At 35.8% G+C, this 25,971-nt stretch overlaps 1 protein-coding gene across 1 annotated transcript; it reads right to left on the bottom strand.

Moving 5' to 3' along the window:
- Positions 1-14,778: 14,778 nt before the first annotated feature.
- Positions 14,779-17,331, bottom strand: LOC117576129 (proton-coupled folate transporter). The gene is made up of 10 exons (XM_034260688.2): positions 16,936-17,331; positions 16,751-16,860; positions 16,532-16,682; positions 16,296-16,479; positions 15,753-16,234; positions 15,560-15,696; positions 15,308-15,497; positions 15,195-15,242; positions 15,026-15,134; positions 14,779-14,961 (listed from the first exon to the last, which is right to left on the bottom strand). The coding sequence occupies exons 1-10, from the start codon at positions 17,060-17,062 to the stop codon at positions 14,904-14,906; spliced, it is 1,596 nt and encodes a 531-aa protein (XP_034116579.1). The 5' UTR covers positions 17,063-17,331; the 3' UTR covers positions 14,779-14,903.
- Between the last annotated feature and the right edge of the window lie 8,640 nt (positions 17,332-25,971).

The raw sequence follows: 25,971 nt of genomic DNA, 5'->3' as shown, positions 1-25,971 counted from the left end.
AAATTTTGATCCAATATTGGATATTGTTCAAAAAACGATGAGAAGATTGACATATCTTCCCATAGTATTTGTGTACAAATCAGAAAATAATTTACCTTTGAATATTAATGAAATGAAAACGTTTTTTAAATGGTGCCGAAAATCTCATCTATATTATGTAACACTCATTTGTACACAAAATAGTCAAAATGAGATTTGGACCTATGAAAGGAAGTCTAACTGGACTATGTTTCAAATGACAGAGCAGAATATACGTGATTTTACTAAATCAACCTTAGGCGTAATGGATGGGTATCAATTGACTGTATCTGCCTATCAAAGCGTGCCCGATGTATTTGTAGTAAGCTTAAATCGATTTCACATTTGATGTATGTTAATTTCATATTTCATTTCAGTATGAATCATTAGCTCAGCTTGATGTAACAGGGGACAATAAAAGACTTGGTGGAAAAATGGGAATTACGCTAACAGAGTTTATGCGTTATGTAAATGGAACTATGAGAATTGTTGAGATACCAAGTAACAATGTGAGCCACACAAAAACGCAGTTCCTTATACACAATATAACAATTGATATTGGTGCAAATATGGAATGGACGACTAATGTAAACCGTCATAGTCCTTCTATAATACAAACGAAATATTGCATGGTTGTGCCTTATAAACGCCAGATAAGTTTTCGAAAATATTTATTACAGATATATGGAAATTGGACAACGATCTTGTTTCTTATATTCTACTTTGTCGCAAATGCTATCATTAAAAAATTAAACCATTGGCGTATGCCACTGGAAGAGATTTTGGTTGAATCTATGGAAATTTGTTGTAGCCAGCCAATTTGCGATCGAATAGTTCGTAACATGAGAGTGGCAGAGAAGATAATGATGATCTGCATAATGATTTATAATTTGCTTATGCTGGCATTATTTTCTGGTGCCCTAACAACCCATATTACTACGGGCTTTTATATGCCAGAAATTGTAGACGTCGATTCGTTTTTTGTAAATGATTTACGCATTATGGTGCCAATGTCTCGTATGAATGATATGTTAAAGTATGAAGCAGTACCAAAAGAATTAGTAAACAACGTGCTCATAGTCGATGAAAAGGTATACCATGATCACTTACATTCTCTTAATAACAACTTCGTCTACATTATTCCGCAACATAAATGGTTTCAATATAAGTTCGCCCAAAAGCGTCTACGACAACCCAAACTCAAAATGGCATCCGAGCCCTTGTGCGGCGTGTCGCGTTATCTGAAGCTTCCTATACGCCCTGAGTTGCCTTTAACAATCAAATTAGGTAACTTCTTTGATTATATAAGGGAAACAGGACTTAACCAGAAATGGATGCGAATGGGACTTGAGCAGATGAAGAAAGCAAACCTGATCAAGCAATATCCTTACGATCCACCTATATTTTTACCATTAACTTTGGAATTCTTTACGAGTGCTTTTATATTTTTATTAAGTAGTTTGACAATGAGTCTGGTCGTCTTTCTCTTTGAATGCATTATAATTCGCTGGCGTCAACATTCGAATGAATATACCAATGTAATAGTAGTATAAGGATAATATAAAATTAAACTTTTTCTCTTGATGTCTATTAAAAGCACTCGAATAAATGATATATTATATTGCAAAAGAAAAGAAGTAGCAAATATTATTCTTGAATTAAAAACAGCTACATTTCCAGCTAACGTGCAATTATTCTGAACTATTTAAATCGTAAAAACCCATAATAAAACCTAATCCAACTTTTGACTCTAATAGGTAGCTATCATTGTATCAAAGTGTCGATTATATTTTATGCTACACAGCGGATGCGTATGAATTCAGTGTTAATATTCTATAATGACTATGTAAACAAAGACTTTTTACTTCTAGCTCACCTACCTACCTACATAACGTCACCTTTATGCTAAGGACAATAGTAGAAAAAGTGCAACCATGAAGTGTGTTAGCCTCTGTATCTTGTGCTTCTGCCTCCTGGCCTTCATAAATGGTCAGATAAAGCCCATAGTGCAAAGTGAAAAGAAATATTCAAGTACTCTTCGAATTATAATGATGTACGACAACATATATCACTATAACAACTTCATCATATATGGCAGCTTCTATGCAGAGGAAGGACAATCTGACGAGTCTTCATTTATCCATCGAATTATGACAACATTTGGAAAGCCAGTGATTATGGCAGGATCCGAAACAGATTCACTGCATAATCTTATCAGTACGCATAATTTTGCTGTCGTTTTCATTACTGGAAATTCTGATCCAATTCTCAAAGTTGTTCAAAACACAATGCGAAACTTAATATTTCTTCCCTTGCTCTTTGTGCACAAGTCAGAAAATAATTTACCACTTAATGTGGCTGAAAAAGAAGCCTTTTTTAAATGGTGTCGGAAATTTCATCTATATTATGTAGCACTCATTATTAAAAGTTATAATGAAGATGAGATTTGGTCGTATTTCGGAAGTATGCCCAACTTCACAATGTTTCAGATTAAAGAGCAGATTATACGTGGTTTTAATCCATCGATCCTGGGTCGAATGCATGGGAAACAATCAACAGTATCTGTTTATCAGAGCGTTCCAAATGTATTTGTGGTAAGCTTCAAGAGAAATCATTATCAATAAATTGTTATTACTTTTTGTGTTTTCAGTATGAATCATGGGATCAGCGTGATCTAACAGGCGTCAACAAAAGCCTTGGTGGTGGAATAGGCATTATGATAGCAGAGCTTATGCGATATGTAAATGGAACTCTACGAATATTGGAGTTACCGACTAACATACACAATATCACAATTGACATTAAGGCAAATATGGAATTGAAGACTAATGTGAACAGTGAAATACCTTTTATCATGTCAACGAAATATTGCATGGTTGTGCCTTACAAACGCCAAATAAGTCTACGAAAATATTTACTTCAGATTTATGGAAATTGGACAATAATCTCGTTTTTAGGCTTCTACTTTCTTGCAAATGTTGTGATTCACAAATTGTATCATCGACGTATGCGACTAGATCAGATTTTATTTAGATCTATGGAAATTTGTTGTAGTCAGCCAATAAGCGATGGAATAATTCAAAATATGGGACTGGCCGAAAAGATAATAATGATCTGCACAACGACTTATAATTTGCTTATGCTGGCATTATTTTCTGGTGCCCTAACAACCCATATTACTACGGGCTTTTATATGCCAGAAATTGTGGATGTCGACTCGTTTTTAGTAAATGATTTACGCATTATGGTGCCAATGTCTCAGAAGAAAGATATATTAAAGTATGATACAGTACCAAAGGAAATACTAAGCAAAATTATTATAGTCGATGATAAGATATGCGAACATCACATGAATTCTCTTAATGATAACTTTGTATACATTATATCAACACATAAATGGGTTCAATACGAATTCGCACAAAAACGTCTACGACAACCTAAACTCAAAATAGCATCCGAGCCCTTGTGCGGCGTATCACGTTATCTAAAGCTTCCTATTCGCCCTGAGTTGGAATTGACGTATAAACTAAGTGACTTCTTTTATTATACAGGCGAAACAGGACTTAACCAGAAATGGATGCGAATGGGACTTGAGCAGATGAAGAAAGCAAACCTGATCAAGCAACATCCTTACGATCCACCTACTTTTTTACCATTAACTTTGGAATTCTTTACGATTGCTTTTATATTTTTATTAAGTAGTTTGTCAGTGAGTCTGGTCGTCTTTCTCTTTGAATGCATTCTAATGCGCTGTCGTCAACATTCGAATGGATATAATAATGTAGTAGTTGTATAAATATCTTCTCTTGATGTCTATTAAAAGAACTTGAATAAATCATATATTATATTTCAAAGGAACAAGTGGTTTTAAGGCTGATATGGAGCTACCATTAAATTGTTTTTGTTTTTACTAACATCCAAGTCCCCGTAGTTTCTCTAGAAAACATTAAGCGTGGTAAATTGGATTTAACGAATCTGCATCTATTAACGGTTTCATTTTCTTGATAAGATCACAAGGAATCCGTTTATTGTCAATATCCCATTTAATATGCATTCAACAGAACATGGTGATTTAATGTAGCTTAATTATCATAGTAAAAATAATTTACTCAATTATTTTGAATTTACGAACTAAATGTCACTAAAAAGCGCGTTATTCAATACGACCTGTTATATCGTAAATCATATAATTTCAAGGACGAAGCTTTTCAATAGAGTTTCCAATAAAAATGAATGGTTTTTTTTTTTTTTACTATTTGAAGCACGAGTTGTGTTGTATGTTAATTTCAATACAAACAAAGATTGCAGAGCCACGTATATTGAAAGGTAGGGACAGCAGTTGAAAAAGTGCAACCATGTTGAGTGTTAGCTTTTATCTCTGGTGCAGCTGTTTTTTAGCAACAATTAATGAAAGCCGAAATTTATTAACGCCTGTTGTTAAAAGTAGTGCGGAATATGAGAACGTCCTTCAAATAATTTCAATGTATGACAACATTACACACTTCAACAACTTTGTGTTATTCGCGGAACATTTAGATGAGGATAAAGAAGCCATAATTGCTCCACCACTTCAACGCAGTGTCATGCAGACTTTCGGACGTCCAGTAATTATTGCAGGAAAAGAGACCAAATCTCTTTATAACATTATCAATACCTATAATATGGCGGTGGTTCTCTTCAGTGGCTTGAATGATCCAATTCTCCATGTGGTAATCAATACATTGGAAAGAATTCCTCAGATTCCGATTCTTTTTATATGCAAGTCGTCAGATGATTTACTACTCCAAACTAATGGAATTTATGAATTTTTTAATTGGTGTTGGACAAACGGATTCCGAAACTCGATGCTAGCTTTCGAAAAACACAATGGCATGGAAATATGGTCATATAAGATGGCTGAGAGTATTGTAATATATCAAGTAACAGAGTCTCACATAAAACATTTTAAAAATAGTCACCATACATTGATAAATCCATATAAGATGAGAATTGCTATTTCCCAAAATCCGCCGTATGCTTTTCTGGTGGGTGTTTATTAAAAAAACACTTATAACGCGTTAGGATAATTTTAACGTAAATTATTTATTTTTTTAGTTAAACTCAAGCGATCATCGCGATATAACCGGAGGAAATGTTAGTCTTGGAGGCCAAACCGGCATTATGTTGGCTGAGTTTGTACGATTCGTTGGAGGAACTTTGGATATAATTTCACTGTCAGGAGATGCATACTGTACCAATACTTCACGGTGTCGCCATGATAAAATGATTGATTTTGGTGCGAATATGGTAATCAATACTGAGTTGGTCCTCTACAGTCCTTTCGTATTGTCCACAAAATTTTGTCTAGTCGTGCCCTTTGAACGAAAGATTCCGCTATCAAAATATTTCAAATTATTCTTTGGAAATCCAACGCTAGTAAGATTTTCGGCATTTTTCTATTTTATAAATATCCTAATCAGACGATTTACAAATCCACGCAAATCTTTAGCAACTTTGATTTACACATCAATTCAACTTTCTTGGGGACAGGCACTTCCCAACAGAATAATCAATCGTATGGCTATGCCCGATAAAATTTTGATAGTATGCACGTTGATCTATAATCTGCTTTTAACAACAGTTTTTAGTAGCGTCTTAGCTACGGTATTTACCACTGTCATTTATATGCCTGAAATTGTAGACGTTAAGTCATTTGTAGCCAACGATATAAGCATCATGATATCTGAAGCCCAGCTCAAGGAAGCTGATAAAATTGGGAATGTTCCTAGTGAGTTATTGGACCGTGTTCTTGTTGTAGATCAGGAATCACTTGACCAACATTTGAACTCACTTAATGATAGTTACGTATACTTCATGGAGACACATCGATTTGCACAAATTGAATTCCTGCAAGAGCGTTTATCTCGTCCAAGGCTAAAATTGGCTTCTGAACCTTTGTGTGCCCTTGATCGATTTCTACGTCTACCTATAAGACAGGAATTGAGTTTCGTACTTGTGGTAACACGCTTTGTCGAACAGGCAACAGAGGCAGGGCTCACAAAAAAATGGATGCAAATGGGATTACAGCAGTTGAAGCAGACAAACACAATACAACAAGCACCGTTTGATCCACAAATATCAAAGGCTTTACCGTTACCATTCTACTTTTTTGGCTTTCAAATTTATGCCACTGGGATGTTGCTAAGTATTATTGTTATGCTAATTGAATGCATCAATGGATACTGGCGTAATCGTAATAATAATCATACAAATGTTATTATAATATAATTGTATCACTTTTCGTCAAAATAATAAGTTTGGCACTTTTAAGAAAAAGTATAATATTGTTCATCTAAAATTAAAGAGCTTTATGTAAATTTATTACAATACATCTATAATTCTTTAAAGTTCAATAGTGAGAATTATAGCGACATATGAACAAAAGCACTTCAAAGAAAAACGGAGGCCAAAACCCTTCATAAAATTCCCTTCATAAAATGTCCAAAACTGAGATCGCTTCATATAGTCCTTTCGTGATGTCCACAAAATATTGTCTAGTCGTGCCCTTTGAGCGCAAGTTGCCTCTCTCAAAATATTTCACAATTTTCTATGGAAACTCTATTATGAATACGTTCTCCGTATTTTATTATATCGCAATGACACTAATCAGACGATTGATAAATCCCCAGAAGTCGCTAGTAGATTTAATTTACAATATGATTCGACTATCTTGGGGACTGGCGCTTCCAAGTAGAATTATCAATCGAATGTCTAGATCCGATAAGATATTAGCAATATGCGCATTGATCTTTAATCTGCTTGTAACATCATATTTTGGCAGCGTCTTAGCTACGGTACTTACCACAGGTATTTATTTGCCTGATATTGTAGACGTGCAGTCTTTTGTAGACAACGATATAAATATCATGGTAACTGAAAGACAGATGAATGACATCTTTAAAATCAAAACATTTCCTGTGGAGTTATTGGATCGTATGTTCTCTGTGGATCATGAAAAACTTCATCGACATATAAATACCCTTGACGATAACTACGCCTACTTAATGGAAACACACAGATTTACACAAATTGAGTTCCTTCAAGAGCGATTGTTGCGCCCTAAACTAAAATTGGCCCCGGAACCTTTATGCACCCTGAATGTATATTTACGAATACCTATACGCCAGGAATTAGGTTTCGCACTCGTAATGACGTGCTTCATTGATAATGCAAGGGAATCCGGACTTACTAAGAAATGGATGCGAATGGGATTACAACAGATGAAGCAGACAAATCTAATTCGACAAGCTTCGTACGATCCACCTTTATCGAAGCCGCTTAAACTATCATTCTTCACATTTGGGTTTCAAATTTTTTTCGCTGGAATGTTGCTGAGCATGATTGTCATGTTAATTGAATGTATTTATGGATACTGGCGGAAACGTTGCAACAATTTCGGCAATGTTATAATAGTATAAGCATAAGAATGTAAAAATTAAAGTTTTATATTATCTGTCATTAATAAAGTCTACAACGCTTGAAGCACCAATAATTTGTATATAACCATTAACGATGATAAACCATCAAGTATGTATATAACTTTATGCTTGGATAAGTGCGCTTTGGGCAATTCTGTTATATTGAGGGCTCTAACAGTGTACAGTTATAATCGCTCTATAGTGAGCAATTATTGCGACATACATGACAAATAAAAACTCTTTTGGTCAACGGCAAAATAAAATTTCTACTAAGACTAAATGTATATTTTGGCATGCTATTAAAAGTACGACCTTGATTTTTATTATAATTACAATATAAACAAAGATTGGTTGCACACGTTCCCTGACAACAGTTGAACAGTTCAAAAGTGCAACCATGTGGAGTGTTAGCTTCTACCTTTGGAGCTCTTGTATTTTGGTTTCATTTATGGGAAGCCGTAATTTGTTGATGCCTGTCGTAGAAAGTGATTTAGAATATGACAATATTCTTCGAATAGTTTCATTGTATAACAAGATTACAGACTTTAAGAATTTTGTGTTATTTGTGGAAAATTCCGATGAGGGTAAAACATCTGTTATTACACCATCCCTCCAGCAACGTATAATGGAGTTCACTGGACGTCCAATGATTACTGCAGGGAGTGAAACAGGACCACTTGATAAGATGATTAATTCTAACAATATAGCGATGGTTTTCTACACTAGTATGAACGACCCAATTCTGAATGTGGTCCACAACACATTGAGTAAAATTTATCATATGCCGATCATATTTGTATACAAGTCTAAGGATGGCCTATCTATTACGAACGATAATATTATTGCCATATTTAATTGGTGTTGGAACAACAGGTTCAACGTAGTGGGTCTAATTTGCAAAATTACCGATGACCCTATGTTTTTAACATATACTATGAAAAATACCATGGAAATATTTGCAGTAACGCAATCGCACATTGACAATTTCAGGAATCGCAATCATAAATTCTTGAAGCAGAGTCACGCAATAATTTCTGTATATCAAAGTTTCCCATACGCATTTGTGGTATGTTTTCTTTAAATACATTGAAATCATTTGTTCTTTTATATATGTAATTAAATTTTTTAGTTAAACTCATCGGAACAATATGATTTAACTGGCAACAAACTTAGCCTTGCTGGCCAAACGGGCATTATGTTGTCTGAATTTATACGTTTCATTAACGGGACTATGGAAATTTTATACCAATCAAATGGAAGTCATTGCTCTTCAATTAAACAGTGCCTCATTACAGATAAATACTTTGATATTGGTGCGAATTTGGTAGATAATACTGAATTGGCCCTATTTAGTCCTCTTGTGATGTCCACAAAATGTTGTCTACTTGTTCCTTATTTGCGACCTATATCTCCATCTAAATATTATGTTTTATTTTCAAAAACACCATTGATAGTGTTGTGGGCACTTTATGTAATTGGAATGATACTAATCAGACGATTTAAAAATCCTCAAATACCAGTAGTTAATCTGATTCTCGAAACAGCTCAAATCTCTTTGGGACAAATACTTCCTCCTAGAGTATTCAATTACATGACAATTACCGAAAAAATATTGGCGATATGCACTTGGATCCATACTATATTCATGACATGTGCTTTTGGTAGCATCTTTGCCACAATTATGACAACTGGCATTTATATGCCCAAAATTGTGGATATTGATTCGTTTGTGGCAAATGACATAAGCATCATGGTGACCCACGATCAGATGAAAGAAGTCTTAAAAATGAAACACATTCCTCGAGAGTTAATGGATCGCATGTTTACTGTGGATCAGGAAATTCTTGATCATCATTTAAACTCTTTAAATGATAGTTACATATACTTAATGGAGACACATAGATTTGCACAAATTGAGTTCTTGCAACAGCGTTTGTGGCTCCCTAAATTGAAATTGGCCCCTGAACCGTTGTGTGCCCTCAATCGATTTCTACGACTACCGGTACGACAGGATGTGGGCTATTTTATGGTTTTGAGACGTTTTGTTGATGGTGCAACGGAGTCAGGACTCACTGAGAAATGGATGCGAATGGGATTACAACAGTTAAAGAAGGCAAATATCATTCAACAGGCTCCGTACGAACAACCCTCATCGAAGCCGCTTTCCCTATCGTTTTACATATTTGCTTTTCAAATTTACGGTACTGGGATATTATTGAGCATGATTGTTATTCTGATTGAATGCATCAATGAATACTATCGCAATAATTACAATAATCATGGCAATGTTATAATAGTATAAGCAACAAAAACAAAAATCCAAAAATTAAAATTGTTGTATTGTCACTTTAACTCACCTTAATAAAATTTTCACAGCTTTAAGCACTAAAAATCTATTTTTAATTTCTCATAGAAATCACGTGGCGATGATTTTTATACCCGCTATCCATAGGGTATTATTACTTTGTGCCTCCACAAATGTATGTAATAGGCAGAAGGATTCATTTTCAATCCCATAAAGTATATATATTGTTGATCAGCCTCAAAGGCTGAGACGATATACCCATTGCCGTCTGTCAGATACAAATTTTAGAAGTTATTCAAAAAAAGAATTTTATATGAAAAAAAAAAACTATATTGATATCTTAGATGCTTTGGCTGACAATCTGGTATTTTTGAATGAACTTATATATCGATATACCAGATATAACATTCGGTATATTTAAAAAAAAAAGTTTTGAGAACATTAATTTGGTATATTTTAAGAATAGTAGCGCACTTTTTTGCTTTCATTTAAAATGTATAGCCTGTTAATCTCAGTCGAGCATGCTCTACTGAAGCTTTCTTACTTGCCTTAAAGCCTTAATTATTGAAGAAGCTGTATGAATTGAAAGATCTTTTCTTGCAGAAAAAAACTTGCATGCGTCATAAAACTGGCGAATTAATTACTATGGTCTTTAAAGATATAACGTCGGATATGTAATTTTAAGCAGGGATAAGTTGTTTTGAACCGCATTTAAAATATGGGCGACTCTATCCGTATACACTCGTAATGGCTCTATAGTGGGCAATTACAGCGTTGTACATTGTAAAATAGAAGTACTTAACATGACAATGGACAAAAGTGTTGAATAGAATATCCGTTAAAACTAAAAAAATGTGTTGTAGTACTTAGACTTCAACCTTGAGCTTTACTGAATAAAATGTTATCAACGATTGATGGGACACGTATGGTAAGGTGAATAGTTGGAAAAGTACAACCATGCGGAGTGCTAGCGTCTATCTTTGGACCTGCTGTATTTTGGCTACAATTAATGGAAGCCACAATTTGTTAAAAGCTGTCGTTGAAAGTGGTACCGAATATAAGAACATTCTTCGAGTAATGTCAGAGTATGACAACTTTATGAACTACAACAACTTTGTGTTATTTGTGGGACATTTCGATGAGGATAAGACATCTCTCCAACAACGTATAATGGAGTTCACTGGACGTACAATTATTACTGCAGGAAGCCAAACAGGCCCACTTTATAAAATTATCAATTCATACAATTTAGCTGTGGTTGTCTACAGTGGAATACACGATCCTATTCTCAATGTGGTTAACACCACATTGGTTAAAATATCTCATATTCCGTTTCTATTTGTTTACAAATCGAAAGATGGTCGACCACTAGCATACGATGATATTATTGCATTATTTAATTGGTGTTTAAAAAACCGTTACTACCTAGTTGTGTTAATTGATCGAATTGCCGATCAAGGTACTTTGTGGACATATACTATGAAGGATACAATGGTAATATATGCAATAACACAATCGGACATTGACAATCTCAAGAATCGCAGATATAAATTATTAAATCAATACCATGTAACAATTTCTGTATTTCAACGCTTACCATATGCGTTTGTGGTATGTCTTCTTTTTAAGAGCTGAAAAATATGTCTTAAAATCACATTTTTTTTATTTTTTAGATAAACTCAGCGGAACAACATGACTTAACCGGCAACAATCATAACCTTGCTGGCCAAACGGGCATTATGTTGGCTGAATTTATACGTTCTATTAACGGGACTATGGAAATTTTATATCAGTCAAATGGAAGCTATTGCTCCGTTATTACAAAGTGTCTTATTGCAGATAAAAGCGTTGACATTGGTGCGAATTTGGTAGATAATACTGAATTGGCCCTATTTAGTCCTCTTGTGATGCCCACAAAATATTGTTTAGTCGTTCCTTTTATGCGTCGCGTGGCTCCATCAAAATATTTTAAATTATTATTCGGCAATACGACCGTACTAGCGTACTGGGCACTTTATATTATTACAATGTCACTAATCAGACGATTTATAAACCCTCACATGCCTGCAGCTAATCTGATTCTCGAGACAGTTCAAGTTTCTTGGGGACAAAACCTTCCCGTTAGAGTATTCAGTGGCATGGGTATTCCCGAAAAGATATTAACGATATGCACTTGGATTTATACTATACTTATGACAACTGCTTGTGGAAGCGCATTTGCAACGATATTGACAACTGGCATTTATATGCCTAAAATTGTGGACATTGAATCGTTCGTGGCAAATGACATAAGCGTCATGGTAACCCACGATCAGATGAAAGAAATCCTTAAAATGGATAATATACTTCAGGAGTTCATGGATCGCGTTATTACTGTGGATCCGGAAATTCTTGATCGTCACTTAAACTCTCTAAATGATAGTTACGTATACTTAATGGGTACACACAGATTTGCACTAATTGAGTTCATGCAACAGCGTTTGTGGCGCCCCAAATTAAAATTAGCACCTGAACCTTTGTGCACCCTACATCGATTTCTACGACTACCTATAAGACAGGATTTAGGTTTGGCGACGGTCTTATCGCGCTTTGTTGGCGATGCCACAGAGTCAGGGCTCCCTGCGAAATGGATGCGAATGGGATTGGAACAATTAAAGCATACAAATGTAATTCAACAGGCCCCATACGAACAGTCTTTATCGAAACCGCTTACTCTATCGTTTTTTACATTGGGCCTGGGATGTTACTGAGCGGGATTGTTTTGTTAATTGAATGTGTCTATGGGTACTGGAGGAAGCGTTTTAATAATTATGGCAATGTAATAATAGTATAAGCATAATATTGTAATATAAAACTTAAAATATTTGTTTCTCACTTCACATCACTTTAATAAATTTCACACAGATTGGAGCACTAATTATTTTGCGTTGAGTGTGACAAAGATTTTTTAATAGCTGAAATCATTATTTTTAAAAGAGTTATATAATTTAAAAGATTCTTCATTTTAGAGGGATTGCAAATAACCGAATTTATTACAATTTATTACATGTCCCGAGCAAATAAGTGTTAATTTAAATTCTTTTTTGAGGCAATTAAAATATTTAAAATAAACATAAACATAATGAACAAAATTGTTAAAGGAGGAGGAATTTCCAATAAGACTTGGTACATTTTGTTGTGCTGATTAGGTAAGACCTTAACCGTTACTCAAAAGGTCCCAACAGGAATTGTAAATAACTAGCAAAATGAGCCTTCTCCACCCCATAAAGGATATATATTCTTTACCAGCGTTAATAGCAGTCTGTACCTATAATCACCTAGATCATAGAGACGATAAGAGAGACAGAGTTATAATTTTTGGCAGCCCTTGCTTTAAAGTATGCAGATCAAGCTTGTTTTAGATTTTTGCTACCTACTTCCGTGCCTCGATGTTTCAAAGCTAAAGACCATACAAAAATAAAGCCTTGTGAGTCCGGAAAACTTAGTTGCAATAAAAATCTCGAACGTTATTATATAATAATTTGATATGACAAAAAATAGCTACTACTCTTTTCTTTTAAATACTTCGGTTGACAATTTTGTATATTTTTTAATTTATCGAATTTTTTGAATGTATATGTAAATCAAATTGTTCGGTATATTATTTTGCAATATTTAAATGATAATACAGTACCGTTTTAATTTTATTAAAAATGAGTGGAGGATAACTCACAGTTAAACCACTCAACTATAACTTTTTTACTTATTATAATTGCAATACAAGCACAGATCCTCCTCAATGATGTGGACAACAGTTGAAAAAGTGCAAGAATGCAGAGCGTTCGCTTCTTTCTCTGCAGCTGCTGTATTCTGGCTACAATAAATGGAAGCCATAGTTTTTTAAAACCTATTTTTGAAATTAGTACGGAATATGAGAGCATTCTTGGAATAATTTCAAAGTATGACAGCTTTTACCACTTCATCAAACAGTGTCTCATTGCAGACAAGAACATTGATATTGGTGCGAATATGGTATCCAATAATGAGTTGGCCCTATATAGTCCGCAAGTGATGTCCATGAAATATTGTCTAGTCGTTCCTTACATGCGACCGGTGTCTCCATCTCCCTAAAAGCGTTGTCGATCTTTTATATTATTGCTGTGGTACTAATCAAATGGATGATAAGTCAACATATATCTATAAGTAATTTGATTTACGCTGCAGTTGTAGTCATTTGGGGACAAACCCTTCCTCATAGAGTATTTAGTCACATGGGCGTTACCGAAAAGATACTGGTGATAAACACATTCATCTACAATTTACTTATAACAACTGTTTTTAGCAGCGTTTTAGCTACGATTTTGACAACGGGAATTTATATGCCCAAAATTGTAGACATTGAGGCGTTTGTGGCAAATAACATAAGCATCATTGTGACCCACGTTCAGATAAAAGAAGTCTTAAAAATGAACAATATTCCTCGAGGGTTAATGGATCGCATGTTTTCTGTGGATCATGAGATTCTTGATCGCCATTTGAACTCAAAAAAATGATAGCTACGTATACTTAATGGAGACACACAGATTTGCACTAATTGAGTTTTTGCAATAGCGTTTGTGGCGCCCCAAATTAAAATTAGCACCTGAACGTTTGTGCACCCTACATCGATTTCTACGACTACCTATAAGACAGAATCAGGGGCTTGCCACGGTTTTGTCGGATTTTATTAACGATGCAACAAAGTCAGGACTAACTGAGAAATGGATGCGAATGGGATTACAACAGTTAAAGCAGGCAAATATTATTCAACAGGCACCGTACGAACAACCTTCGTCGAAACGTCTAACTCTTTTGTTTTTTACATTTGGGTTTCAAATGTATTGCTCTGGGTTATTACTAAGCGTGATTGTCATGCTTATTGAATGTACCTATGGATACTGGTGGAAGCGTCGTAATCATTTTGGAAATGTAATAATAGTTTAAACAGAAAAATATGAAAATTAAAACATTTTGTTGTCACTTCACGATTTTTTAATAAACTTAGCACTGCTTTGAGCACTAATAATGTGTGTTCAAGATTTCTTAATATCGGAAAGACTTTGTGTATACTTTTATTTGTCGATACATTTATGTAATCATTAGGATTACTTTAGCGATTCCTCGTAATGTTGCTTGTGTTTAAGTTTAATATGCAGAACACCGCTGAAAGTATAATGATATACATATAATCAAAAGCTATAAATTAGAAAGGTATGTAATGTCTTACACAATGGCCGCAAATGCCACCAAGAATAGCGCTGCGCTAAGAAAATTGAAAAGACCTGGACAAAAGGCCAATGTGTTCTGATAGATGAAAGTATAAAGCGGGGCAGCAACTGTGAAATCGAAACAAAGTTAACTATTACTTTATAACAAAGAATTTCAATTGTACGTACCGAAAGGTGCAAAGGATTGAAGCACATTTTTAATGGAGAATATTTTACCTATATATATAATAATTAGCTTTAGTCAAATACTAAGAAAATTAAATGTTATTTGCACAAATTACCCAAATCTGAAGCAGGCACTATATTGGAAACAATAGTGCGGCACATGGGACCACCAATGGATCTAAATACTCCCAGAGCAATTGATAAATACATGTGCCAAGGCAGGTCAGCAAAACCCTTGGCCAGATTGTTCAATATCTCCGAGCCAAGAGATAACAGCGCCAAAACTACCACAGATAAGCCAAATACCTGTAAAAAGAAATCGATTAAGAAATCTTCTCTACTTAAATAACGATATAATTTATGACTACCTTGCGCAGTATGAGAAAACCAACGAGTGCACCAATCATGGGCACCAGTTGACTTACAGTCTCAAAGAACGTAAACTCTCTTATTGACCAATGGAACTTTTGGCGGACAAACAGATACATGACACCCATAGCACCATCTGTAGAAATTTCAAATAAAATGGCAAATTTTCAACTGTAATTTAAAGTAACTCACCCCCAACGAACATGGTCACAAACATAGCCAATGTCACCAGCCAAATAATTGCACGGGCATTATATTCACGAGGCTTCGAGCATGTTATTAGCATCTCCTTCAAATGCATAAGACTAAACAGACCTGCCTTCTTTGTTTCCGTTTCGACTTCGAGGTTTTCTGACTTCTGTTTTAACTCATCCGAATCAGAACCTTTTTTCTCATCCTCATCTTTCTCTTTGGCCTTCTCTTGCTTTTCATCATTATCTATTTTATCAGAGCATTCAATAGCTACACTTTTCAATTCCGCTTCTCTCGCTTCTTGTTCTTGACGTATGTGCAAGCTCTCGGGTAAATAGAATATGATATAGACGGTAACCGCAGTGATAAGCGAAGCAGAGATGCCTTGAGTGACAGCTGCACTAGTAGCAGCATAAACATAGCTAGACAATAGGGAACCGCTGCTAAGGGCTATGAAGAACAGCATCTCCATAAATATCATTCTATAAAACATAATAAAAGCGTTTTTAGACATAATTTTCGATTCTCTATGAATTTACAAACCTGTATGGCCTTGTTTTTATGTCAGTTATATCTGAAATAAAGCAAAATGCAGCCACTGAAAACACACACATGCCGCCTAAAAGTGAATGAGGTAATGCGGCTAGTGTATACCACCAGGGATTGATCTCATATTTACTGGATAGAGCACAAATTATGGTGTTTATCACCGATGAACCAGAAAAGCCTGAGAAATAAGTTTAAATAATAATTTATCAGAAATAAAGTCATCTTAATACCAATCATCGAGGCAATCAGCAAAGGCTTCCGGCCATAATGATCCGACCATGATCCTGAGAATAAGCCGCATATGGCTGGAACAATGCTTTCCATTAATGTGCGAGTAAGAAACATATCGGCAACATAAGATTGTATCTCAGTTTCAATGGCCTGGAAACCTAATGAAATTTAAATAATTTTCACGTTTGGGTTGTTTGTACCCGCCAGAAATTACATACATGTATCTCTGGGCCAGCCTCTTTGTCATCCAACCGCTTGCAATCTGTCTCGTTGTAATGGAAAATAACCTTGCATGTTTGATACATAATCTCATTTCGCATCACAGTGGCTGCCAATCAAAGTATCCATATGTTTACCTAAATCTCAGCATGAAGTGTATAATATATGTAAATTGAATTCTCACCTGAAAGCATGTGCGAAAAAATCAACGTGAATATAATCGGTTCTATATAAAACATATAGAATAATTGACGCCATGGCAGACTCTTCAGCCGCTCCACACCATCCGAAATAAACGTTTTTTCCACCATTTAACTGATTTTATTAATTATTTCACTTAAATGTGAATTTCAACAGATAAATTGTTGATTTTTTTGCAAACTATATTGTTGTTTGACCTTGACTGATCTTTATCAGCAAAATAATTGTTAAGGTATATTTGTTATGTAATAATATTCATACAAATAATTGTGTTATCGCTTGGCTAGTTCGACTAACATGTTCCGCATGCTCTCTGAATAAATCACTGAACTGACACGATCCAAGTACCGCCAATTGATCGCGAACGTTCTCGTCGGAGTTTAAATCACGGAATGAACAGCCAGACTTAACTCTCTGCTGCTATATATCTGAATTCCAAAAAATTTCTATTGTTAAGTATTAGGGAGAGTTTTTTTTTCAGTAAATGCAAAATAAAACTGTTTGTCATTTAGCAAATATAAATAAATAGACATCAAACATCTGAATTACATGTGCGCTACTCACACAACGATTTATTACATGATATTTGTTCAATTGTTTTAATAGTTTCGAGCTCAAAGTCTACTCAAGTGAAAGCACGAAAACACGTCTATCAACTTTTAACTGCTAAACGCATCTGCTTTAGAGTCAGCCCAAACAGAGCTTAACTCGCAGTTAGTCAGAACTGGTAGAACCAATATTTATTTTAATAATTATATGCTTGAAATGAGCTATACAAAATCGATGAAATCTCTTACGTTTGAGACGATGCTCCGGGTTGTTAGTTTGCTGGGGGAATCCCCTTCTGTGTCAGATGTGGCAATTACACTCATTTTATCGTTAGACTCATTCAATAGTGCCTGTTGAAATTAAGCAATTTAAAAGCCAGAGCATTCAGCAGAAAATTAACTGCTTTACGTTTTTGCTTTTGGTTCATTTTTATTGAGGTTTCTTTTTGTATGCAACAGTCTTTCATTCCACTTCATCTCATTTCGCAGCACAAGTAAACCGTAGTTGCCACGCCCATTATGCCCTTTGCTGTGCAGCAACATGTAAAATATGCATTACAGATTTTAAGTGCTTTTCCCAGCAACTTTCATGCTCCGTTTGTGCTGTGGATAACAGTTTACCAAAATAATTTTATAATTATTATTTTGTTTTTTTTTCGTGGATTCCATTTTGAGGTTGGAAGTTGGTAACGTCTCATGGCAGTGATGAAGATATCACAAGGCTAAAATTGAAGTTTTTATGAACTGCTTTGCATAGTTGTAATAATTTGCGAAATTGCTTACCGCAAGACGCACATCACGTATACGCAGCGTTTGCTGCCCCCATTTGTTGACAAGCTAATTGTAAACTTTTCCGCCAGCTTTCCATTGTGTCTGACTAACAAAAGCGAGAGCCCACTTGAGCCAAGTTGGCATTTTAAAGGATACTCTCGGTATTTAAGCAAAATATATGATGCAGATATGAAACAAGTTCATGCAGCAACCATTGTCTAACGGGCACTTGTCTTTGGATGGCGTTGAGCAACATGAAACAGGAATGTTCCATTGCGAATGTTTGCCTTGTGTGTGGCTTTTGTGTTGTTGACACAAGCCGACAACAGAAACAGTCAAAACGGCATGAGTAAATTAAACGAAACGAGTATAATTGTGATAGTCGCTTAAGCTATACCCTAGGCTTTTTTATTCAATACTAAATGTATATTAAATAAGTTTATTTTTAATCTTGTTCTTCAAATAATAAAAAGTAGAAACCATAATCGTAAATATACAGAGCTAATTTTAGAATTTCTTCGCAGTTATGTACCCCTTCACCTCGTTTTATGGGTGCAAGGTATTAAAACAAAAAGGCTGGCATAACATAAAAGGTCAAAGACAAAGTGAGTCAAGTGGCGGAAGGGATGAAGGAAAAGCAATTTCTTTAGCGCAGCACGTGCCTAAATTCATTTTTGTTAGCCTTAATTATTTCGAACTGAAATGACGAAAAGGCCACAAGTGCAAAAAGTGGCCGACAATTGTTTAGTTTCTGCTTTTTCTCTTTACTTTGCTTGGGCACCTGCTTTAGAATTTAAATTAAATCCCCCTTCCTTGACAGCATGCCGTAAATAACCCGATGCGGGCCCATTTTCAGTTTATGTATTATATTTTTTCTTATCATTTGCTTTCTTATCATGTTCTCATTCTTTTAATATTACATAGCTGGCGATTTATTCTGCAGATAAGTCCACGAAGTCGACAACAATGTGAAGGATTTTATCCTTAGCAAATTTTATAAGACAATGCCTCATTTTAAGTAGTTGACTGTTGACAATCTTTTTAGACCCTTCAATTGTGGTTGCTGCGCAGTTTGTCGCAACAAATCCCAAGAAATTAATTTCTAGGTCAGTTTATTATACATGCTACTCTTTATTTACTATGAGAAATTGCCAGAGACAGACTGAGGGAACATGAGAGTGCATTTAAATAATTAAATTGGCCTTGACGGCAATTTCAATTTTACAAAGACATTTTTTTCCTGCGAATTTGAAATCTTAGAAACCCTTTTGAAGTGGGTTTTCCGTCGAATATTTTGCAATTAGCGCAAGGGGATCAACAGGCTCAAAGTTTATAAGCCGCTTTAAGCCATTGCAGCTGCTCCGGTTCCATTAAATTATAAATTTCAATTCGCCACCCAAAAACCTTTTGTATCATCGGCCGCCTTTTTAATTGGCATGCGGCCCAGATTGTTGTTGTCCAACTGTTTCATAGCAAACATCTCTTTTTTAGTTGTTGTTTTTGATTTTGTTAGCTAATTGTTGAAATGGGCCACAGAATGCGGCCAATAAGCCCCATAAATGACGGGCCCAAATTGCTAGCTGCATTTTGCGGTGGCTTATGTGTTGGGCTCCACTAATGGCCCCGACGAGTGTGTCTAAAGCTAATGAGAATTGATAGAGTGAGTACATATTATAGTAGCAATGATTTCGTTTAACTTTTATTTGATGACAGCTAATTTATGCTAAACTTTGATTTATTCGAATTTCAGTTCATTACTGATAATGATACATTACAACATGAGGGTAGTCTCAATACATGCATGACTAAATATTACCCTGCAAACGTTTAAGTCTTGCAAATACGAAATATTATATATATTGTACATTTAAGTGCACTACCTTAAGCACAAGGAAGCTCACAAAATAAACTGGGATTCATGATGTCGACCTTAGTTGTCGTATAGCAAAGCGCAGTTCTGATAGCTTGTTTCGTTGTAGCCTGACAAATTTGCTCACATTTAACAAATTTGTTATAAGCGTTTTCACAATTTTTGGCAGATTGCACACGCACCACTCGCTGACTGCTCATTACTCAAAGCAAATGTGACAGAACCACATATAAACGAAAATGCGTCCTATACTAGCGTGAGCACAACAAATATACACTGCAGAATTAATGAACTCGTGATGTTAACATGTCTCTGTTTTATTGGGGGCCATCATTCTTGCCTTTGTTTTTGGTAAAAGTTTTGCACCATTTTACTGCATTCGGTTTGCATGTTTCGATGCAATTTACCACTTGGGGTATAAGTGGAAAAAGTGTTTACTTTGCAAAATTGTGATAAATATTTTATAAATAACATTCATACAGTTCACTGACTCTGCAATGCGTCGCAAATTGCGGCAAATCCTTCGTATTTGTTTTTGAATTTACATATTCACACATGCGTGAGAGTGTGTGTGAGTGCGAATGATTGCGAGTAGAAGTTCGAGTATTTGAGCATTGCTGTAGCATTGTAAACTTTTCATAATCATAACTCTGTCGTCTTTCGCCATTATTTATTTCCATTGTCTGGCATTTCACTCTATGTTCAATTTTCACATATGTATGTACTCTCCTCTTACTGATATCTCCAGCACGTGAAAGCACTTATTGCAGGCACTGCGTTATGTGTGTGTTCGTGTGTTGTGCTTGTATGGAACATGAAAAGAAATTGGCGAATGGAAAATCAATACATATTTATGAGTTCATGTTGTGAGAGCACGTACAAAATATCTGGAAAACGAATACTTACCTATGTGATGTTAACTTTTTCCACGTTTCTAACAGCGAAATATTTCACACGTACGTTCGTACATCGCATCGAAATGTGTGCTGCATCTCGTAAACAAGCAAATACTTTTCCACATCACATTTTTATTTTCAAAAGAGTGAAGAGATGGAGGCAGAGAATTTTTAAAAAGTTCTTATATTATTTTATTGTTATTACTTTGAAGAAAAATAAAAGAAAAAGTGAAAGAGAGAAGGAGAAGGAGAACGCAAGGAAAACAATGATTCAATGATGGTTCAATTTTCGATTTACTCTTATTTGCCGCTAGTCTGAGCTGTAAAACATGAAATGGTGTGCGCTGAAAAGTATGCTACGATTTTGTGCGCTGTAAGCGGCTTAAGAGCTCAACTGGGAGTGCAATTTGCTGTTGCAAATGGATTAGGATTGTCGAGCACCACTTGCCACTAAACCAGCTCACCAAGGGGTCAAATAACAACTAGCACTCCGGCACTTAATTCGCAATTGCATCTAACCTTCAACAGAATGCAATAAATAAGAAATAAACCACAAATTGTCATTTAAACTACAAATATTTTGCGTAAAATTCACAAGCTTTAAATTTTTATCTTAAAGTTTTAATGTCTGCTGCCAGCTACCAGGTGCCCAGCATTATTCAGTAGCTATACTTTATGCACTTTAACAAGAGTCAATGTCAATAGAATTTATTGCATCAACTGCAGCCAAAGGAGACTGAATGATAGAGGAAGCGAGAGAGAGAGAGAGAAAGAGAGAGTGACTTGATATCGAAGCACTCAAATTGCATTTTGCCTGCATTGCTTTTGTATTTGCCCTGGACATGGCCTTGGGGTTTTGTCTCAGGATGCAAAACTTTTAGTTGCCAGGAGCTGAGTGAGTTCTCAAATTCTTGATTGATTGGGATTGAAATGCTTTTGTGTGCGTGTTCATATGTGTGTGTGTATTGAGTACTAGCAAAAAGAGAAAAATCAATTCATTTATTTAAACTGCTGCACATTCCATGTACTGTGTCGACGAGTATCGATTAATTTCAAGAGCAACTGTTCGTGGTCGAGTATTGTTTTTTGGGGTTTTGAATTTGGTTCAAGCTCTCGCACACTTCACTTAATTGCAAGTGAGCCGAATAATGCGAATTCGTAGCTGCGATATCAACTTTCTGCTACAGGCCATGTTCGAGTAATTTGATAGGAATTCGCATTCGCATTTTAAATGAGAATCGGCAGTTGTCCCTGGATAACAACGGGCTTATCCCATGGCATGTAACCGAGACTCGCTTTGATATCAAACAGGCCACTAAGAAGCCCATCCATCTATTATGAGATGGGGCCCTTTGGTATTGCGCTGTGCGCTTTGCGCTTGTCAACCTAAAAGCGCAATTCAATTCAAGGGCTCAAGTCTTTAAGTTCAGCCTTATTCCTAATCAATGCGAAATAAATGGCTGGCCCGAAAAAGGTTGCCATTCTTTTGATATTCTCATACATAATAGGACACCACGAATATGGCCCCAATCAGTCCGAACTTTCAACTTTGCTGCGTAACCGACAAACTTCAACAAAGTGCACAGTTAAGAATATTTTTGTATGGTATTGTCATCCTCATGTTATATACTTGTTGTGCGAGTGGTTCACATAAATGTAAATAAATAAGTAAGCCTTTCACATGACCAAGGCTCGTTTTGGGTCTCATCGCATTTGCATAATACATTAAATATGCGCAACACACAGATTTTGGCGGAGCAAAATGGACAACAATAAAGTGACCTACGTGGATGCGACAGTCAGCATAAAGTTGCCACAAAGTATCCTTACAAAATGGCTACATCAAAACTTTGCGACACGCGGGACAAAGCCGAGCTGTCGAGCTGCGTACAGGGGGCGTGGCGGGGGCGTTACTTGGCATAGGCAGCTTATCGCCTCGTCATTTCAGGTACATGGGCGCCAAGTCATCGCCTTTTGTTTTGATATACGGCCATGGAAATCTATTTCTGTGCCACCACCGACATTTGTCACGAATTCGATTTTGGCGTTTGCCGAGACTTATGGCAAATAAAGATTTCCTCGGAGTACAACTGCTTTTTCTACTACAATTTGCTGCCTTGTGTCTTGTGCGAGCCACTCGAAGTAATTGAAAATGTGGGCGATAAAAGCAAATTACTTGAATTTCATTTGGGCTTGTGGTTAGTCTGACTGACAGAAATTGTCTGTTTGTGACATCAAGTTGACTGTCCCTCAAAGCATAATGTTAATTGTTCCATGCAACTAACTTAATTCAATGCCAAATCGTTTTCGGCTCTGAACTTTGGTCACACGAAAGATCTGTCAGCACAATTGTGGCCTAAACACGAAAGCATGCCAATTTTCTTAAAAGTCAAGGCAAATGCTTGTCATAGTTAACAGCCGATTCTGACAGCAAACAGTCTATGCCACATTACTCAAACGAAATTCAATCCATTGGCAGTCATTCACATTTGGTACCTCATATTGAATCGCATTTTCATTCCAATTATGCAATGCTTAAAAGCCGAGAATAAAACAAACTTTTGGCGAGTACAAACTGAATTTTTGAAATGAATATTATCGACATCCGGGCAGAGCAGTCACATTAACATTTGCATATTAATTGGGATTTCGTGCTAGTTGGTCAACAAACTGTTGATTTATTCAGTAAGGTAAAAAGGCAGCAAAATTCGGTTTTTGGGGGCAAAAGTTGGCATGTCAAATTAAAAGCCAATTTTCTGTAGTACGAGAAATGGAGAAAATGTGAAAGCAAAAAGCGAAAAGCGAAAACGAAAACGAAAAAAATAAATAAAATGAAATAAATTATCGACTGAATTATTGATGCGGCTCAGTGAGATGTGCAAATGATGCTGTCAAAGGCATTGCTGGGAAAGCATTTTGCAAGTTGATTTTTCTCCCATTCATTTGCTTTCACGCGCTTTTCACGCAACATTAAGCGTTTTCCACCCCTGCACACACAGCACAATAATAATAATAATAATAATAAAGCAAAATAAATAGAATAAAAATAAATATAAATAAAATACCACAAGGTACAAGGTACAATTTGACAGCAAACAACATCACTTTCGTCGAGGTGACAGATTTGCAGCTTAACCTTTGCGTCTGTTGCCCATTTGACAGACACGCAAAGGCCCAAGTTTATAAGTATGACTAGAGTGTGTGCAGCTGTCGTAATTGAGTATTGACCAAACACACAGCAAAATGGCAAAACAGCTGAGCAAACGCTTTCGTGACCTGCGACAATTGCGTTTAAATGTTTAATACTTGTTTCAAAAATAACTTTATATACATCAACGAGCCACGCAACGATCTCTGACTTCGTCAGGGGGAAAAGTGTTAATGGGCAATTAGAACTTTTGGTCGAAGGTAGAGAGGAACGGTGACAAATTTGAATGGAATATTGAAGTGCTGATCACATATGCAAAGCTGTCATTGGTCAACCACAAATCCAAGCTCAGAGGCTTACGTTGTGAGTGAAGTGAGTACATTCAGGTTAAGTGTTCGCTATTTCCGTTTACATTTCCGTTTCTCCATCCGGCTGCAGTCACCTGCTTTGTTCGAATATTGCACACATTGCATATTGCTGCTTCATCTTTTCCATTGTCATTCGCATTGTCAGCAGAGTTCAATTGTGTTGCTGGGGAATTGCATACACACACAGACACACAAATGAAAACGAATTCGATTCACATTGTGTAACTTGGCCTGCCGCAAATCCCATTCGGACTCGGCACTGGCATGCGGCCTGATAGGATTTATCTGTTCAATTGCCGTTCAGACTTGACTTAACAGGCTGAAGAAGCTGAACCTCATGCTGCTTAATCATTTTACTCAGGCACAAAGTAAGTCAAACAATTTCTCTCGGTTCGCATTGTTTGGCTTCCTTTTTTTTTGCGCTATACAGAACTACGAATAAAATCAATATTTACATGCTGCTTTTGCATGCAGTTAAATAAGTAAATGTCGAAACCGAAATGAATTCCCTTAGCATATTGTAGCTGCAACTCACTCTGAAATGTTTGGCTAAAACAGCCACAAGAGCACAGTAAAAAATGAAAGCCAAAGTTGTTTTGGTTTTTTGGCTACAGGCAGACAAAAACAAAGTCCCATATACATTCGTCCTCGAATGCAGAGAGTAGTAGGAGAAAGGACTTATCATGCATGGTGTATGCGAAAGTAAGTACACAAGCAGCATGAAAAACGGGCGATGAATGTAGTGGTTGCTCAACTAAGAAATACCCTTTGATATTCTCACAAATTGCATCAGTCATATCGAAAAATATTTCGCTTTTCATTTCTAAAATATATTACATATCAACCAACGTTTTTGTTGCCAAAAAGCTGCAGTATTAAAGTAAACATAACAACAGAAGTTGAAGCCTGCATATTTTTGTGTTTTCTTTTTCGTATCCTACTGTGCGCAATATTATTATTGACATGCCGCAAGTCAAAAGGCGAAAAAGTGCTCAAAAATTAATGAACCAACTGTTGTTTCCATACCGGAATGTCCTTGTACATAAAAAGGATTGACATTTCAAACTTCTGCCTGGCTGTCAGGAAAAAAACCATTTGTCTACAGTTGCCATTAGCTTTTGTGCAACCTTCGCAAATTTGTGCCCAACTTAATACAGACACAATATTAATGTTGATGTCCTTTAGTGCTTGTTTAGTAGATGGAATTTCCGGCACTTAACTATTTATTCCAATTAAGTTATTATTCTAAATATGCAAGTAAAATAGTTAGCTAGTTCATTTGGAGGGCATGCACTCAGTATTCAACTAATTTTATGAATTATTTGCAATGTGTATGCACAATATTTATACGAATTGTGTATGAATGTGGCAGCAATTGCACATGCCACATAAATTTCTATTTGGAGCTTAAATATGGA

The sequence above is a fragment of the Drosophila albomicans genome, chromosome 2R, assembly GCF_009650485.2.
Source record: "Drosophila albomicans strain 15112-1751.03 chromosome 2R, ASM965048v2, whole genome shotgun sequence".
Classification (NCBI taxonomy): Eukaryota; Metazoa; Arthropoda; class Insecta; order Diptera; family Drosophilidae; genus Drosophila; species Drosophila albomicans.
This window is presented reverse-complemented; position numbering and strand designations above follow the sequence as displayed.